This window comes from Xiphophorus hellerii, chromosome 5 (assembly GCF_003331165.1).
Source record: "Xiphophorus hellerii strain 12219 chromosome 5, Xiphophorus_hellerii-4.1, whole genome shotgun sequence".
NCBI lineage: Eukaryota > Metazoa > Chordata > Actinopteri > Cyprinodontiformes > Poeciliidae > Xiphophorus > Xiphophorus hellerii.
In genome coordinates this window covers 20,497,119-20,516,970 of record NC_045676.1, presented here as the reverse complement: position 1 = coordinate 20,516,970, position 19,852 = coordinate 20,497,119, and the positions used below count along the sequence as shown (strand labels likewise).

At 40.0% G+C, this 19,852-nt stretch overlaps 1 protein-coding gene across 4 annotated transcripts; it reads right to left on the bottom strand.

The window, feature by feature from the left end:
* Nucleotides 1-504: 504 nt before the first annotated feature.
* On the bottom strand, nucleotides 505-19,070 carry rgl3a (ral guanine nucleotide dissociation stimulator-like 3a). Of its 4 annotated transcripts, none has more exons than XM_032563983.1 (17): nucleotides 18,799-19,070; nucleotides 17,721-17,986; nucleotides 11,668-11,957; nucleotides 8,279-8,323; nucleotides 7,985-8,154; nucleotides 7,665-7,816; nucleotides 7,256-7,567; nucleotides 7,068-7,171; nucleotides 6,903-6,987; nucleotides 3,924-4,010; nucleotides 3,806-3,838; nucleotides 3,416-3,537; nucleotides 3,238-3,333; nucleotides 3,032-3,143; nucleotides 2,673-2,957; nucleotides 1,750-1,864; nucleotides 505-1,445 (listed from the first exon to the last, which is right to left on the bottom strand). In XM_032563983.1, the coding sequence occupies exons 2-17, from the start codon at nucleotides 17,910-17,912 to the stop codon at nucleotides 1,291-1,293; spliced, it is 2,355 nt and encodes a 784-aa protein (XP_032419874.1). In that variant the 5' UTR covers nucleotides 17,913-17,986; nucleotides 18,799-19,070; the 3' UTR covers nucleotides 505-1,290. The 4 variants fall into 4 exon arrangements, with proteins under 4 accessions (XP_032419874.1, XP_032419876.1, XP_032419875.1 ...); XM_032563985.1 differs by having other exon boundaries at nucleotides 17,721-17,992; nucleotides 18,804-19,070; XM_032563984.1 differs by lacking the exon at nucleotides 18,799-19,070 and having other exon boundaries at nucleotides 17,721-18,746.
* Between the last annotated feature and the right edge of the window lie 782 nt (nucleotides 19,071-19,852).

The window sequence follows — 19,852 nt, the reverse complement described above, 5'->3', positions numbered from 1 at the left end:
TACACATGACAGGAATCTTTTTAGCAACAAACCTACATGAGCTCAATAAATCGCTGCAGTCCGACTGAAACCTACAGCTTGGAAGGCTGAGACACATTTACAAAATTCAAATCAACGTGAAAATCCTTCATAACTCTGGTTTTGTTTTAAAAAGGACCACAGTAGCTGTTACTGGGAAGATCTTTCCGCTTTCTGTACCTCATCAATACAGGTCAGATCGTAACAGAATAAAAACAGGCTCAAACATTTTCTCACACTGCAAAAACAAACTCACACAGTATTTTTTTTGTCTAGTTTCTAGTGCAAATGTCTTAGTACCCTTTAAAAATAAAAATAAAAACCCCTAACTTTTCAGCAAGGTAAAAGAGTTTGTTTTCAGTCAATAATTCTTTTACATTAATTTGAAAAAAGTACTATTTCCACTGGCAAGTTATTTTACTTATAACATGGGGACATTTTCTTGTTGTAAGTGAAATAATCTGCCAGTGGAATCAGTATTGTTTCATCCATATTAAGGAATTATTGATTTAAAACAAGCTTCTGTATCTTGCTAAAGTTACTTGTAGATTAGTTTTGTCTTACTTCAAGTGGACTAATATATTTGCACTAGAAAGTAGACCAAAAAAAACTTGATATTTTTGTATTGTTGCAGCACATTGTGCCACCATTGCTCTGACACATGAATACTGAAGTGTGTTAAATAATTTAAACAGTTAAAATTACATTTAGATTGTATAAAATATTTACAGTTTCAACTAAAAGACATGCGCATGTTCATGAGTTTCTCTCAGGACAATGTTTCTGTATCCAAGGAGTGTTTTAAATATAAAAACATGGTCTGGTTTCATATTTGATCTGTCCGAACTCGCTAACCAGTGAACGTCAGCAGCTCTTGTTACGCTTTCAGATTATCTGGGTGAAGCAAAAATGCTTCTGTAGTCATTCAGGAGTTTCCACTGATGAGTCAAACTCAGGACTGCTGATGATTTCCTCCACATGGGATTCAGATCCCACTATCGTCCAATATCCCACACTACTAGAAATCCTGGATGAACATCTGGATTAATCTGGTGTCATCTCTCCTCTCACAGAGCAGGTTTTCTCTCGCTCTGCTGGTAAAGTGAGAACTGCTCAGAGTTATTCTTCAGTCAGAGTCAGTCAGACACACTGACGGTCTTTGCGGTGATGAACAGAAACGAGGAGGAGCCTTGGATGCATCTCTGGTCTTCTGACACAGACGAGGAGATGCGGTCAGTCAGTAAATATTCGGCCTGTGCAGAAGCTTGTCGTTCATTTGACGTGCCGGCCCCTGGGTCGAGCGCCGGGGCTGGAGAAGTAGCCAAACTGTTTCCCGTGGCTCCTCCAGCGCTGCCGCAGCACAAAGTCGTAGTTGGCCGAGGTGCACATGGCGTAGAAGACGTTGGCGTTGTCAGGAATGTGAAGCTCTGAGGAAAACAAAACACACGTGAGGAGTTGCTCGGTGTGTCCAGTGTAGTCTAGATTTGATTCAGAAAATCTTTATTGTTTTTTTTTTTTTGGCAGCAAGTACAACAAAATCAAGAACTTTTTGAACAAGACTTTGTTTTTGTTTAAATACTGAATTCAATTAAAACAATACTTTTTATACAAGCAGTTTAAAAGTTGTTTAGTTTAGAAGGGAACAGTGGTCCGATAGGAACCTGTAATATTAATAATGATCTAAGTAGAAATATTCCAGCTATTCAGACAGACTGAAGTGCAGATGGTCACCTCTCCCATGGTTGAGCAGCTGGTAGAGGCCGAAGTCGCTGCTCCTGAAATCCTCCATGTTGTGTTTCTCTAGAGCTCTCTGGATCACCTGCGGCGTGTGATCCTGGCTGGTCAGCTGCACAGAAAACAGGAAGACTTCTCCAATGTAGTTACTGGATAGAAAACTCAATCCTGATATTAGCTTAATTATCTTAATGTTAAATTTGCAACTACAGAACAAATACAAATGAATATATTAGGAACGCATGATATATCCACACTAATATGTTTTCTGATGTTAGTTATTTTTCAACCTATTGGTATCAAATTGGGTTGACATTAATGACCAATATTAATTTATCTTGCTTTTTGTTTCCGGAGTAGAATTGTGGTATTTGTTTAGTCATGAGATTGATGCAGCAAAGAATTGTGGGAAGTTAACCGAAGCAGAGAGGCAGTTTCTATTTTAAAGATTGAAAGATTAGCGAAATATATATGTAATGTCTGTAAATATCAGAAATTGCAGCAATATTAATATCTGATATCAACATTGGTCCAAATTTGTATATTGTTGCATTCAGAAAATATTGCAATTATTTTAAAATTGTTTTTAATGTACAATATTACATTGTCCACTACTATTACAAGAACAGTAATAAACTTCATTTCATTCTTAATTTGTTATTCATACAGAAAAATGGAGAGAAATAAAAAAGTGAATTATTCCTTTGTCTTTTATTTTGTTCAAGCAAACACTGCTCAACAATAATAAATTATTTAAAAATTCTAATTAATTCTCAGCAATTTTATTTCACTATTTTGAAGTAAATTACAAATTGAGTGGTCCTTATAATTGGCAACCATAACAGAATAAAAGCCAGAATATATATATATGTATATATATTTTTGACTGAAACAGATTTCCAGTAGTTTGGTCAACGTACCAGGATGCTCTTGTAGACGTTTCCGTTGCTGACACACTCCACCGTGACCCTGATGATACACGAGTCTGCGATCTGTTTGTTGTAGAGAGGCAGCACGGCCTGAGGAGAGCAGGTGGACTGTAATGAAGACGACGACGATGAGGAGGAGGACTCTGGGCTGAGCGCCAGAGAAGAAGAGGAGAGGTCAGGCTGCGAGGAGCAGCAGGATGAGCTGGAGAGTCTCGGTGAGGACGAGGAAGACATGGAGAAGTCCTCCGCTACGTTGTGAAGCGAGCCTGGGAGAGACTGAAGCCAAGGGAGAAAATGTGAGTTTATTGGAGCCCAAGCAGGAGTCTGGACACCTGCTTGGGCTCTTTTACCTTCAGTTTGAGCCTGAAGGGTGAAGGCTGAGGTGTGGAGAGGTCCTCCAGGTCTGAACCACTGGACCCAGACGACGACACGCTGATCTGATCCGAGTGCGATGTTCGCAACCTGCACATAAAACAAACAAAAAAAGTTACTCTAAAAAAACTGACGGCAACCAGTAGTTAATTTGAGTTTTGACAGCTGATCTTTCAAAACTTACAAAGCGAGCTTATTGGCCAGCAGGCGGCGGCTCCAAGAGTTGGGAGAGCTGGGACAGGGGTCAACAGGAGGCTCCAGGTCCCGAGACCGCTCGTAGCTACGGAAACAAAAAGACAACATGAGACATTGCAGGGTTTGGTGAAACCTTCATTAAAATCGTTTTGTTTTCCTGGTTTTACCTCTCCTGCTCCGTGAGCAGAGTGTGAGCCTGGAGCCAGGCTGTGAGGTCAGAGTTCACCGAGAGGCTGTAGTGGGAGCAGAAAGCCTGCAGCTGTCGAATCTGAGAGAGGATCTCATACTCCTAAAGGAAGCAAAGTTAAAAACACTGAATAATCCATGAAGAATATAAAACTGATGATAATAAATCAAATTCTGAACACGTCCTAAAAAGCCAGAAGTATCCACACTCTTTACAGAGTCTGAAGCTCTTTTTAGTCAATTTTGATTGAAAATATAAATGAAAAGTTTGACTGATCCATTCACTTATAGTAGGAGTGCTGCGAACCACCATTCTTTCAATTCATTCAAACAGATATTCCTATGAAGCGCCACTAGGGGGCAGAACTTACCCGTCTCCGTTTCTCAAAGTTGATGAGATTCTCCTGTAAAAAAATTAAATAACCAAAGTTATAATGGGACCAGACAGCTCTGAATTGGACCCTAGAGAAGAGTAGGAAAAGAACCGACCTCCACAGTGTCGGTCAGCGCCGTGTCCAACATGGTGAGGACCGTCAGGTACGTCCCCAGGTACGGCACCACACCGCAGCTGAAGCTCTGAGGGGGAAAACAAACATTATGCATGATGCACACATAGAAAAAAAACTAGAAATATAAAATATTCTGACTTGAGGTTTTCATTTCTTCATAAAATAAAAGTATTTTAAACATATTTGCTGCTCTGTCTGAAACGTTGAATATGATGCGAAACATTTTCCACAACCACCAGCCTGCAATAATTATAATAAATGTAGGAATCACTTTTTTGATTCCTTTACCTTTGTGCTGAACTTGTAAACATTTTCCATTTTCAAGCACAAAAAGAAGTGGAGGAAGCTTAAAACACCAAATCAGCTTAAGGGAAGTGGATCTGATGATTCAGGAAGACATTTAAAGACTTTATGTCACACATTTCTCTACCAGCTGACACATTTATTCTATTTCAGTGGTCAGAACTGAAATTTGGGAAGTGAAAGGGAATTTCAGAGCAAATCGCGGGGTTTCCTTTCACAGTGGGTCTAGACGCAGTCATGGCTTACAGCTATGTGCGGCACTGCTTTCACGATGACTCCTCTGTTACAGGCAGAGGACAAGAGTCGTGTCAACGCTTGTGAATCAAAGCGAGGCGACAACAAACAAGTGGACGCGTTATATAATCGTTTCCTGCACGGCTGAGTGGAGCAAGGGATGTGGGAGGGTGCAACATGACCAGTTTAGTTTAGCCATTGTGCAACATTAGAGGGCAGGTTTTATAAAAACTGGAATAATCTGACTGTAGAGTCACTAAATACACATCCTTATCGGCTGTTGCTCAGAGTAACAAAAGAAAAGGTGAAAAGTTATCTAATATGTGAAACACCTTGAGCAATAAAAAAGTTCACCTGGCAACCAACAAATAGATGTTATGTGTTGAGGAAAGCTACAGGTTCAGAGAAATGTCTGCTTGCTCTGCAGCATTAAATAAAACATGCAGGATCTAGCGATTTACTTGTTGCCGTCCCAGATTCAGCATCGGCCCTCGTCTTTGCACGGAGATGATAAATGAAACTCCTCAAGTCAGAGCAGTTTCACCCAATTCCTTCCTGTTGTGCATTTGCTTACATAAAGCCACTTCTCAATATTCTTTTGTTGCTCTGCTCCCATCCAGACCAGCCATTCCCATGACTGGTTCTATTGGAAGTTTCTTTGGTTTGAACTGGATATTTCCAGTCACAGCTGGCTCACGGGGTTTCTATAGATGAATATGCCGAGGTGTTAAAACCTCTGGGATTTTCACTGAGACCGTTTTAATCAAAATTAAAAATAACTTGGAAATATATTGAACATAAGTACTCAATCATAAGAGCTATAAAATTTCAAAACGTCCCAGTATAAAATAAAATTTAAGACAGTGGTTATTTTTTTCAATTGAAGAGACAGATATTAAAACAAAAAATAAACAACACCTTTATGGTGGAGAAGTGTTTAAAACCAAAACAAATGTATGCGTGACAAGCTGCTTCCCTGAAAACAGAGTTGTTGTAAAAGACAACATCGCTTTATAAAAATTTGTGTTTTTTTCAAACATAGTAATAAAATATCTCTTAGGCGCTTTTTTTTTTGTCTTTCACAGACTACCTTTAGAGGAAAGTAGGGCAAACTGAAGTTACAGACTGAAGTAAAGACTACATCCTGCAGAGCTTTGCTCTAGTAAATGCTTGACCAGCAAAACAAACTATGCAAAAAAACTATTTTTGGATGAAGGTGAGGTAGTTACTTTAATACTCTGCAGATTTACATACATATATGTTTAAGATTTTACTAGAGATCCACCAAAAAAAATCTACCGGTGGCCGATCTGAGACCAGCGCCAGATTGAACTGATAACACTCTTCAGAGTAGATGTTGTTACAGAGGGAAAGAAATGTAAAGTCCGAAATTTTCAGAATCAGTGAGATGATTAAAATGAAATCAGAGTGAGCACAGATTTAAGAAACTGTTAAGAAGGAAACTATTTTCTACACCACATGGCCACAGTTCATTCAGGCTGCACAAGGCCGAGATAGTCGAATTTTCAACTTATAACAGGAAAGCTGGAAGGATTACAGCAAAATTGCTCCATTTTATCAGCCATCAACCTGGATTTTTAAATACTTCAGCCTTTTGGAAACCTCATAGTTAAGGAAAAAATCTACATTCCCAACAGGATGAGCATAGAGACTTCTCCCTTTTGATGCTAGCTGTGCAAAATTTGAAAATCGCCAATATAAGACGCTAAAGGCTGCTTAAAATGCTGTATTACGGCAACCGTTCAACCAACTCAAGATATAAATAATTGATTTTTCACAGCGGGGGTCGCTAGAATAAAATCTTTTCAGTGTTATTTTTTATTTTCTTTCATTTTGACAATTAAAAAGAAAGAAATCAGAATCAACCAAAATTCTTGCAAAAACCAAAACCCGGAGGTCAGAAATCAGCATGAAATTGTGATCAGTGAAGCTGATTGATTGTTTTTTCTCAATCATTGTTTTTTCCTGCCCATGTTTTCAAGTGAAAAACATGGGCAGCAAAATCAAACGCCTTACTAAAGTATTGAGCCAAAAATTCAGCTGTGGTGTTCTGTAACAAACTAAATCCTTGGCAGGAATCATTTCTCTTTACATGGTCAGAATCGGGACTTTCTGCTCCAGTTACTTGCAAACACAAGCAGTTTTACTTCGTCAGATAAGTTTATGTCGGGTTACTAGAGTGCAACTTTTCAGTGGTTATCACAATTGTCAGATAAGGGTTTTCTGATAAACGCAGCTCAGTTCTGCTGAAATGCAGCTCAGTTCTGCTGAAACAACATTTAAAGAACATACCAGATTTGTTCTTCATTTGTATTCCATGTTATTTGAGAGTGAAGCCAATTTAAAATTTGATGTTTCAATCCAAGTTTCTTACATGTATGAGGATGAAAGACATGTTTACCTCAACTAGTATCTCTCCGTTTGTGAGGACACAGTTCTCATCGGGAAACGTCTCACACAGGTGATCAAAGACGGTCATGCTTTCCCTAAAAGAAATATTCAATTCATTGGTTAATCCAGATTCTCGGAGTCATAATCCTGACGCTTTCTGAAAACATCAGCACACCTGCTCACAGCGGCCCAGGTCCTCTTGAGGCGGTACACGGCGTTTGACTGCAGGGCGGACAGGATGGCTTTCAAAGACGAAAAGTTCTTCAGCTGTCTGCACTCCTGTGGAGAAACAATGCTGCTTACTCTGCAGGTCAACATAAACATTTGTTGTTGAACTTTGTGGCGATTTGTCTGGATCCTGACCTGTGCGACGGCGATCCACCACTCGATGACGCGCGCCCTGTGAACCGGACTGGCGTGCGAGCCGCGAGGCGAGCCGGGTGCCGAAGACGGGTACAGAAAGGTGGAGGTCGAGGAAGGGGACAAGACGGGAGAGGAAGTGTATGGGCTGGGTGAGGATGGGCAGAGGAGGGAAGTGATGACACGGTTCGTCACTGCGTTGAACTGGGAAATGGTGGCTCGGACCGTTGGTGCCAGATTGCGGTTTTCCTTCTTGTCACGCTGCGACCAGATGCAGCCCAGGCAGTGGAACGGCTCCACTTTCACAAACAGCTCCTGCAGGATTGGTGGGGACATTCAGGAGAAGTCGTACGAGATTAATCCATCAATCAAACTCCATCAAAGACTGTGGATTTGTGTGCGTGTTACATACGGCGTCCAATCTGGTGAGCTGCTCTGCTACGTCTCTAACTGGGAAGTCCAGGAAGTTGTGTTTGTCTGGTTTAGAGGACATTTCTCCTCCATCGCCGAGTTTGCAGCGCTGCAGGGATGCACTGAGGTGTTCTGACACGGAGCGGCGGCAATCTGTCAAAACACAACATGAATGAGAGAAATGAATGATCAGCAGGTCGCTACAGGGCCTCGCAGAACCTACTCCTTAGTCTTGTCTGGATTTTGTGAGATGGATCGACACAAAGTTGAGTTGAAAAGACTGATTGGTTTTTTTCTTTGTTCAATTGTGCATGCCACTACCTTGTTCCTGGAGTCTCTTGAGCAAAGCCTCAGCAGTCGAAAGCAAACGTCTGAAGCAGAGTCGATGGCGTAGGTGGGAACACAGCAGCCTCAAGGCCTGGTACTGAGGCGGGTCCTGGAAGTCGGTGCTGTATTCCTCCAGCCACAGCCGGACCACCGGCAGAGCAGGACTGAAGAGCAGCAGAGGGAGGAACAAAACACGTAAAGCTTAGAAATTAAGTCACAGCTGCTTGTTGTGCAGGTGAGCTGATGAAGCTCTGATGTTGAAGCCACGATAGCTGGGACTGAACTCACCTGTGCAGACTGACTGCGTTGTCCAAGTTAGCAAGCGCTTTGTCTCTGAAGGGAAAAGGAAACGGTAAAGCTTATCAGCTAAACTATAAATGAAGACATCATCAGATAAAAGAAAAAAAAACATGGCAGCTAAGTAGTGACAGAAATCATCCTGTAAACAATAGAGACCACTACAGCAGAACGGCCAGGCTGTCCATCCTGTGGAAATGTCCTGCAACACTCCTCCATCCCCACAGAGATGTTGGCCTTGGCACAGAGCGTAAACAGAGACCAGTCTTCCTCTGGGATTTATAACCCTGCCATAAAACATAGGTGCAGTAAAACTAAAGTATCGCTCCATGTTGTCTGCGTCGCAGAAACTGAGCTGCAGTTTTACAACAAGATCCTGATGTTTATGGTATTGATATGTGATTGAAAACAATTAAAAAACTAACAGACGTGGAGCAATGCTCATGTTGCTGATAAAATACAGCTTATGGGAAACTACAGTATAATATTTAGCGGCAATCAGACATACACAAACACTCATATGACGAACTTGGCTATTTCATTGATGTTTTTCAACTATTATTTTTCATACAGACTCAAATTTATAGATCAACAACTAATATTTGGATAAGACCCCCTTAGCAAGTTGCATCAGCAAGTTCTTTGAAGTGGGTTGATTTACTTTAAAAGATTTAGTGGAGCTCAATAAAACATATTAGTTCACAAGCTTTGAGCAAATGTTTTTTACAAACGTTTTTCAGAAGGTTTGAGGGCAGGAACATTTCAGGTTCGGACTCTGGTGGCCGAACCATGTGAGAAAGACGTCTCCTGTTCCTTGAACCACTCTACCACAATTTGAGACGTCATCTTGGAATATAACCTGGTCATTTAGTTTACTCAGGTAGTCGGCTGACCTCATCATGGACCTGACCAACAACAGAAGCCCTAGAGCACAGCACAGGCTTATATGGTAGAAATGCTCTGTCACTATTAAAAACAGCCCTGTGTTCTGTTATTTCTCCTTTATTTGCTTTCACCAAACAGTTTAATGACCACCAGTCACGTGTTTTTAGGATTCTCCACTTGACTTCCAGTTTTTAACAAAGCCTTGGTCAGTTTTTAACCCAATTTTAGCAGATCTTGCAACTCATTAAAGGTTTTATTTTCTGTTTGATGCCAACTATTTGACCCTTCTTAACACAGACTTAGTTGTTGCCAGCTGAAAGATAACTGTCTATGCAGTAATTACCCAGTAGGAGGATCTGACCCATTTAGCCAGTTAGATCCAAGCGGCAACTTTTTTGTGGCCTGGCATGGTACACCAAAACCACCGTGGATGTTTGTTCAGGATCATCCTCTCATTGAAACACCAACCAAATGTCTGAAATGAAATCCATAAGATGTAGGAAGGCCAGTGAAGCTGGTTCCAAAAGGCCAGCACTGACCTAGAAAGACACGTCTGACCTAAAATGGACTCCTTCAAGCACAAATTTAAAACCCAACGCCGCTGGACCCATTGTCAAGCATGGCAGAAGCTGCTTCTACAAAGCACCGGCTATGCTTTGTAGAAGAGAAATTTATAAAAACTAGGTTCCACGACTAAATTCTTAAACTTGACTTCAATCCGCAGCTAATCTGTTGAAATCTGGCTAAAGTTGTTTAACCACTCCAAAAAAAGTTTAAATGCTTCTTTAAGAGTTCACAATTGTAATAAAATTGACACCAATGATGAGTAAGCAGCAGAGTTGTGTAATCTAATGACAGTGATAGAAATGGAACATCCTGTATTAAATCCTGTTGGGATAACACCTTTTCCAGTTTGCCGCGACCTTGTCCACTGAAGCTTACAGGAAGCCTGCCGCCACCAGCACAGCTCCGATGAGGGCGGCTGTCTGACGAACAATAAATCTACCAGTGCACCAATTAAAGCAAGCAGCTGTTTGAAGCTTTTGCAGCAAGACGTGCAAAGGCTTTTTAGGCCTTTTAGGAGTCGCTTCAGGACAAAATGTAATGAAACGCTCTTTCTAAGACATTCCAGCAGGGGAAAAAAAAAAAAAAATCAAACCAGGTACGCCGCTGGGCGTGGAGGGTGTAGTCATGAAGCGCTCACAATACAACAAAGCTCAGGAAGCTTTGTTTACCTCGTGACGATAAAGCCTGCCCTAGAAACCAGCAGAGATTTGTTCTGAGAACAGCTGATGGGCCGTGAGGAAGCTGTTAAACTGCTGTCTGTGTTGAAAACTGATACGCGCATCTGGCCAGTCGTAAACCCTTCTGACGCAAACGCTGCGCTAACGTTTGACGGCAGTGACGACCTTCCTAAAAATTGCTGCAAGCTGGGGAAATAAATCAATGTCAGAAAAGTTTGAAAGCAAATACAGCGAACATCTCTGCGTCACAGCTCCAGATAAGAGGAGGTTCTGTTATGGCACGGCTGTTTTTAAAATCGTAAATTTAACATTTTTATTCCTGATTAAATTATAAAACATTATAATCCACCAAGATCGATTTATATATTATGAAGCCTTAAAAAAAGAAAGGAAGGAATAAAGGACACAAAGGAAAGAAAAACACAAGGAATGGTGAATGAAAGCACAATTAAGGAAGAGCACAAGGAAAGACTGGACACCAGGAAGGAAGGGAGGATGCAAGAAAAGAAGGGCACAAGTGAGGAAAGACGGTACAAGACATGGGGGGTATTGGAGTGGGCAATACTGTATCGTTTACTGTTATTGATAAATTTCAATTAATGACGTTAAAACGAAACTGACAGTATTTTACAGTATCTCTGTTTTTTTCTCTATAATTTGTTCCACAAAAATCTGTGAATTTGAAAATATTGAATGCAACTAGTAGAGCGTTTAAATCCTGCTTCTGCTTCGTAAGTGGTGTGATAAAATTCTAACTCTGTATCACCCTCTTCTAAGAGGCATTATTTAAGAAAATAAGGACAAAAAGGAAGAAAAAAATTATAAAAGGAGGGAAGAACTTAGCAATGGAAGGACAGAAGAAAGTGAAGGTGGAAGGCTGAACAACCTTTGTACGATCCAGTTGGGAATAAAGCCTTAAGCTGATTTTTTTTTTTTTTTTTCCCCAATTCGGTTATTTTCTTCATCAGTACTTATCCTAGCTAGAAAAATAGTCTTATCAAATTTCATGCTTTTCCAGACAGCTTATGAATAAATTGTTATTCACAAACAATGTAGGATTAGGGTGACTTGTAGAAAATGTCAAACTATTGTTTTTTCGTCCCTCCTGCACATTGACTGTTTTCTGTTAAACAGATCAGTCTAAATCAAGCAGCAACAATGAGCTCATATAGCGGCTGGGAGAGCGGCTGACTGGGCCCTCATGGTTTCTGTTAGCACCCGCCTCAGTTCAGTGAAAGCCCACAAGTTCACCTCTGAAACAGCAGTTCGATGAAGGCGCCGGTGGAGGTGAAGGCCCGGTACATGGAGAAGAACACCCGGATGAAGTCGGGCTCCCGGTGCTCTGCGTCCAGCAGGTGGGACACCAGGCGCTCCAAGGTGGCGGCCTTCAGCCTGCGAACCTTCACCGTGTGGTACTGGACGCAGCCGAAGGCCGGCGAGAGGTCAGGGGAGTCGGTGCCCGGCGGGGCGGGCTCCCTTCGAAGGGTGATCCCGAAAATGGCCCCGTCCTCCTCCTCCTCGCCCCACTCCTGCACTGGTTCCTGCAGGATAGAAAATAAATAAAAAAAATAATTAAATTGAGTCAACACAAACACTGAGGGAAAATTAGCACAAAATAAAAATGTTTTCTATAAACATGGAGCTGCTTTATAAGATGTACTTGGAATTGGATTCAGGTGAAACTGTACCTGGATGGTTTTCATTCTTAATATTCCTTGACGCAGCTTTTAAGTACTACGAGAGGACAGAAACTGTAAAGTAACCGATGACTCAACGGTTCATTGATGCCGCTTATGTTTTTAAAACACAGACACTGTTAGATTCCCCATGTTAGAATCTGTTCATTTCCTCTGCATCAGTTTAATTAAACAGGGTACTGCATCGGGCTCAATCTCACATTACACCACATGGACTGGACATTTTATTACAATATTTGATCAAATGTATTGGAATTAAGTATTTCAGAATTCCCCACAGGCCTTTTGACAATAAATCTATAAATTCATATCGTCAAGAGCCTTACAAACACCAATACTGTTTAAAAATAAAACTTGCACAAACTGTACTTCATTATACCTGTTACACTAAATGTATGAAGAAAGTTGCAATTTTAGATTGGTGGTTTTAAAACACATCTACACATAATCTCCAGTGAGACAAGTTGATATTTATATGTTCCTCGACAAATGAATAATACACATAGTCAGGCATTATTTTCTAACAAATGTTGACTAAATTAAACGTAAGGATGACCATGAAGTGAAATAATTTAACTAAAAAAAGTAAGCTTTCCTGGCTTCGTATGAGCATTGGTTGGCAACATGTCGTTGTACATGAAGTCTTATTTTGGCACACATGTATTAGAGAAGCAAAGTGTGCAACAAGCTGCAACCAGAGCGTTCAGCACGGCGGTGCAGTGATTTATAACCCTGATAAGTCAATGCAAGCATTTGTCAGCACGTCAACAGAAACACTCAGGCTCACACGAACATAAAAACACAATTAAGATTCCTGGTTTTGCTTAAAGGTCAAATAACTAAAGTTAAATTTACATACCATCGATAACTGCCATTTTCCCATGTTTTGACAAGAGATGCGGTGAATAAATCCTTCTTAGTTTTGCTCCTGGATCTCAACGTAAACTGCGGGTAGTTAGGAATAGAGCCGCTTTCTCCGACTGTGGACTCGACTTTGAAGTAAACTTAAAACATCCATGTTATCAAAACTAACGAAAAATATTAAAAATGATTCAACAGGTTGATCTCCTCGTAAAGCACCGAGATACTGAGGAGAAAGAAGTCTGCAACAACGTTTTCTATGAGGTGGGCGGAGCCAGGAAGCAGGTGTGGGCGGGGCCAGTGCAGGCTGACCAATAAGCGGTTAGGAGCAGATGACAGCAGGTGTGCTGATGTTGATACTGAAGCTACTGGCATTGTTTGGAGGACTATTATTATACTGACAGCAAACTGATAATAGTAGTTGAAGTACCGGTGTAAATCCCCTCAATTGTTTAAACGTCAGTTTTAAATGAGGAATAAAGCAAAACCTATCAATTCATTCAACTTTTAAAATAAAGGGAAAACCTATTTCACTGGAATATAACATATACTGTTCAGTAGCTACTCCATGTTCAAAAACAAAAAATAAAAATGCCAGGAAAGGAGCCACAGTTGCATGTCTTCTCTAATTCTCACTCTGACTTTTCAGGTGAAACATTATTTAGTCACCACTTTAGACAGCCAGCCACATAAAGCAGCTTAAAGAGCTTCCTCAGTGGACTGACCAGGATTCTACTAAGTACGATAACTATTTGTTTATTCCATTACAATTGAAACCACTAAAAGTGTGTAATTAGAGTGAAAACCTCCATCTAAAGGGAGCTCAGAATAGAGTCAAGACTTTTCTGCATTAAAGTCAGTCAGTTTAGGTGAGTCTGGCATGTGGTGATGAGGATGTGTTCTAGGCGTGACCCAAAACTTACTGAAAATTAGGACAAAATAAGAATTATCATACACTCTGTGCATCCACAGTAATGACTGTGTTAAACAGTTTATTGACTGCATTAAATTCAGTAACTATGCTGTGAATTCCCCACTTCCCCAAGTCTTACTGTGAAAAATAGAAGCAAAACAAAGTACAACTTCCTTTATCTAAAATATTTTACATTTATCCCACATTTTATTCCATTTACTAAAAAAGGAACCAATAACAAAAAGTGCTTACTCTAACAGCGGCTTGCAGGATGTCTGCTGGACATAAGCACAGCGTCGTCCTCCTGCTGAGATATATAGATGCCTATCCTGTCACTGAAAATGGGAAGTGCGGCGATTAACTTTGTTTACAAGCTAAAATCATTCAGCTGGGTTTCTATGATGCATCTAGTGGACTGTAAATCATGCGCATAGATTTTACAACAGCGGTGACAAACACTCTCATTGGTTTGCTGTATTCTCACTGATTGGTATTGATCCTGTTTGTTGAGCTGTCTTTGGATCAGTCATTAAACTTTCAACTTTCCAAAAATAAAAAGAACTTTCATTGTTTCCATGCTAAGATAACAAAACCCAGGAACAAAACCTAAAGAGACAAAATATAAAACAGATTTTAAACTTTAAAGTTATTAAAACATTAAGACTTGTTATTTATCCCATAGTAATCAACTTCAAACCCTATCCCAGAAGAGACAAATTTTATTTACTCGTCACTTTTATATTGTGTATAGTTTTAATTTTAACTTCACCAACCGCTGGGAGAGAGTTTAGACTACCGTACACTTGACATGTTTTATGTTAGAAAGTTATGCATTCATACATGCATTTTATTAACCTTTTACTTTTCTTTTAACATCAACATGGTTGTTTTTAAAATAATTTCCCATAGAGATCTTAGTTTCACTTGTTAATTTGTTAAAACGTACAAGTAAAAAAGAAATCGTCAACATACAGTATAAGTAGAAAGCTAAATAATACTGACATTTGATGACTGAGCCAAAATAAAAACAATTTCACCTAAAAAAAATATTTGACTCAAAGCTGAACCTACAACTTTGGACTTGTTCCAGGTACTTACTTATTTATGTCTATCAATCAGGAGAAAGATGATTCATAGAAAGAAATATAAGACAAATGGTAGTTAATCAAATGCATCAAAGAAGTTGACTGTGGGCCAACTTTGTAGGTAAGAAGGAAAACTTTAATAAAAATAGAAAGATGCTAAGCAGAGTCTTGTTGACATTCCTGCCTGTCACTTTAAGACAAAGTACTACGTCAAACAGGTCGGTTCTGATTCTAAAAATACTCGTATGACACACCACGGATGGCATCATGGGAAAACTTTTAGATTTAGTGCCTTTTATTACATTGTAAACACTTGCGTCACAGATTTGTGGATGTACTCGTGATAAAAACAAATCTCTGAACAGCACCAGAAGAACTTTAATCGGGGTCAGGGTTCTGCTGCTCATTAAGTCAAAAGATGAATAATGAGCGTTTTGTTTGTCTAATGAGTTTCTGTCTCTCACGTTTCTCTAGCCTCAGCGATTCACAAAGGCCAAACAAAAGAGTGGCAGGAGAGACACCAATTAGTTCAAATTAGACACATGAAGGGTTGATGTGGTGGCGGGCCAAGAAGCCGGAGCGTGACTGCAGAAAAACATCAAACTCTTTCGTCTCTACTTGATGACCAGGACCGTTTATTTCTGAAGAATAACTTCTCAAAAACCAAAGAAATGTTGACTGATTTTAGAGAGAAGCCTCCACCAGGCCCTCCTGTTTTTATCCACAGACTGTAGAAGTTGTACAACGTTACCAAAACTTCAGAACAATTAACAACTGCTTTGCCTTCAAGGCTGATGCAGTATGTGCTATGGCCCATCAGCGTGTTTATGGTGAAAAGGTTTTACTTCTGTTTTATCAGGTCAGTTTTACCTTTTTTTTTATTTGTTGGTTTGAGTCATTCACTACAAAAATAAAAAAAAACAGACTAAGCAGAATTGGAAAGATGTTCAGCAAATTTGTAAGTCCCAGTCAGTAGAACAACACAAGCTATCCATGCTGAGCCAAACTCTCCCCTCATCATTATTACTGTCTGCTCTCAGGTACATGCTAAGAAAGTGCAAAACCAAAAGATAACAATGTTCATTTGTCCCTCTTAGTTTCAGCCTCGTCAATAATTTGACCTCATAAGATCGACTGCAGTAGTCCATATTTAAATCCTGGTTGTGTCATAAATGTGCTGGTTATTTTTTGGATTTAATTTTCTTCTTCATTATAACATTCATCTTGAAGCTAAACTGGTTATAGTTCTCTAAATAATAATAATATTATTTGAAAAAAGAAATCTGTATTTCCTTCAGCTAAAACAAAACAGCAATCTATCTTCCTGGAAAATCTTCTACTTTGTGTTTCCTTATTGGTTTCCTGAAACTATATGAAATGATGCAATAATGAAAGTCCCATGACAAAAAAAGAAAGAATTTGCATTACAAACCGGCTGTCCGCCATAATAATCCAGGATAATAGAAAAAACATTTTTGTTCTATTTTATGTTAAACTTGTAAAGAACATTTATTACACTTTTCTTTCACCTTGACTAATTTTTACATTTGGTACAAAGCCGTCTCCCATACCAGCTGGTTACATTTGGTACAAATATAGAAATTGGCAGCCTTTATGGTACACAACTTTATTTGTACCAACTAAAGTTGTTCAGACATTTGATTAGTTCAGACATTTGATTTACAGAATGATTTACAGTAATTTTTACTTCTAGTCTAGTCAGACTGAAAGGAAATATGACTGTGCCTCCAATAACGCTACACAATATCAGGAAAAGTTAAAAGAGAAACTATTGCAATTAAGTCACATTTTCCAGACCCAACTAGTCCACAGTATCGTGCCTGGAAAACCTCTAATGAGAGGCATCCTTCTTACATTCCCAAACTGGAGTCTTTAGATGTTGAGGGACAAGAACCATGGCCTCAAGGATCCGTCTCCCATTCCAGCTGGTTCACCCTTTTGTGGCGCACGCTAAAGCTCAATCCTTAAAGTTGCCAACCTTTAAGAATCACATTATCTGCTAAACTAAGTGATGAAATCCTGAGGTTCCCAAACAATCCTTTCTCTTTTCCACCACTGTGCTTTGAGATCCTCTCCATGAAGAGCTCCAGGTGCAGTCTTGGCAGAAGCCAACCTGCACTGGGAATAAGTTGGCTTTTTGTGGACACAGCTTTTGGATTTGGCATAAATGGACCCAATTACCATTTAAAGTACAACTTCTTTACTCCAGCTATACCGCCTCAAAAACAACCTTGAGCTTTCTCCAAGTCCACAAAACACACAGCCAAACTCATGACCCCCTCAGCCTGTCCATGAGGGTCACTGATCCTTCTGGATAACAAGTTCAATTATTGTTACGTCACGTTGTCCCTTGCCCGCTACACAAATGGGTGTTTCTATGAAGTCCAAAAATCCAAGAACCAACCAAGTTTTAATAACCAGGTTCTTAAATAATGACATAAGGTGCATTCACACCAGCCTTGCTCAGTCCATTTTAATTGAACTCCGGTCCATTTGCCTAGAAACGGACTGGTTCGTTTGGGGAGATGTGAATGTACAATCGAAATCTGATTGTATCATAAAGACGAACTCTGGTCCACCTAAAAACCAAGGACTCAACCGCAGGTTAGGAGCTAAGATATGCTGATACTTTGCCTTTATTGAACTATTCCCCATCCAAAGTATCTAAGTCAAGAAGCCAGCTATAATGCTCTGTTTTCAAACGAGACTATCTTTATCCAGCCATACCTCATGTTGTCCCTCCGTGTCCAGCAGCTGGAAGCTCCTGAGCCACACTCCGGGCTCCGTGTCCATGTGGATGCCCCCGCAGTGATTGGACCTGAGCCACAGCAGCCTCTTCATCCAGCCCACCCTGCTAATGCTTCGCTGATGACTACAGGCTTCATCGTCGCCTCCGCACAAAGAAAGAGTGGTCCTCATTTCCCGGTTTGAGTCGGTCACGCTCACAGGCCCACACACCTCTCATAGGAGATCTCCCACACCTGCTGCCTCATCTGTGTTTGGGAGGAAAGCGTGAAAACGGGTGTACTCGTCTTATTTCAGCCAGTCAGAGTGATATTAGAGTCTGCCACATATTTAACTATGAACTGCTCTTAGGTGGAAAACATGTTAGTGAATGAGCCAACATCTGAAATGTCAGCCTAAAATCACCCATCACTGCTCACCAACCAGAGTGCCATTTTATATTATATCACTCATAACAAGGCAGTTTTGCCTGGTTATGCAAGTGAAATAATCTTCCAATTGTACTAGTACCTCTTCATGTATATTAAGGATTTATTTACTTAAAATAAGCTCCTATTTCTTGCTAAGGAATAGCAAGAAATAAACGTAAGTTAGTTGTGTCTTATATCAAGTGTGCTAAGATATCTGCACTAGAAACTAGAACAAAAATACTTGGTGAGATTTTGTGGATTTTGCGGTGTATTTGGATCTAAATAAAAATAAACAAATGCCTGAAACATATTAATAAAGAATTTGTATAAAGTTCCCTTTTTCAAATGGTAAAACAAATAAACCACCTTTTTAACTATATTCTAATTTATACATTAGGTTATATTCAGTTTTTGTGCACTAATTACAAAAACAGTGTCAGTAATGGCCACTTAATCCAAGCTCTTGAGTACTATGGCAGTCATCAAAAATCATTTTCAGTACCAGCTATGGCAGACATAATGCATAAATAACATTGAGGTCTTTCATAAGGCGCATAATTACAAACAGAAAATTTTAAAAAATGAATAAATCCGAGCACAAAAGAGGGCAGATACACAAAAAAAACACAGAAAACATGCATTTACTTAACTCTATCCCGGCTCCTTTTGCCTGTCTGTCTGTCCACGTTCGGGGCTGCGTGTCTTCAGCCACAGCATTCACGCAGAAACAAGAGTGAAGCTCGGAGGAAGAGAATCTGGCATTTATCTCTGAGGGCTGATTGTTCTGAGTCAGTGGGTGAATGATGCCTTGCGCATGAGTCCGTGGTAAAGGCCTCCTCCTTGTTCAGCTGCAGCCTACTCTGTTATGTGTAAAATTGCTGTTTTATAAAATCAAATCATTCCAGCTCAATGCTCTGCTCATGAAAACAATGCACAAACTCTGCCCTCGTTTTCACTTCAGTCGTGCGTAAAAAAAACACGAGACTGTAGGTAAGAACGACGATTCTTTCGATGAAGGAATGCGCAAAAAATCTTAGAAATACTATTGTTTTCCTATGAATAGAGTCGAAAACAGTGAGACCGTGGTTTTAAATAACTGACCTGTCCGTCACCTGGCGCAGTGACGGACAGGTGTGTCTCGATGACAACTCACGACAGTCGGAGCATTTAGGCTGAAAGCCGAACAGACTGCTCAAACATGTCTAAAAACCTGTTTGCGGGCCATTTCGATGAAGCAGCACACACACACACACGTCACGTTTCAAACCGTGCGACAGGAAAGTCGGGAACTCTTCCCCCCACTGATTGGCTGATCAGAAACAGCAATACAGGTCACGCGTAACCTTCACCAGGATGGAAGGTGGCCCTGTCAAAGATGTGATTGTTTTGGATAATAGGTGTATCTCAATAAATATCATCAAAACTTTTATTTTAGGGATTTAGTTTGTAACGTGAAACCTGAAAAACTTTATTTGTTATAAGGTCTGTATATAATGAAAAGTCAAATTCTACTTTCTCAGAAATTAATAATCTTACATAGGACCAATCATTTAAAAAAAAAAATATATATATATATATATAGATAAGGTCTGCGCCATATTGGAAATACTGACGAGGAGCAAAGTCGAAAACCTGTAGCAGAGAAAGCTGCGCAATCAACAGTCATAAGTTTGGGGAAGATTAATTTTCTAATTAGAATTACTG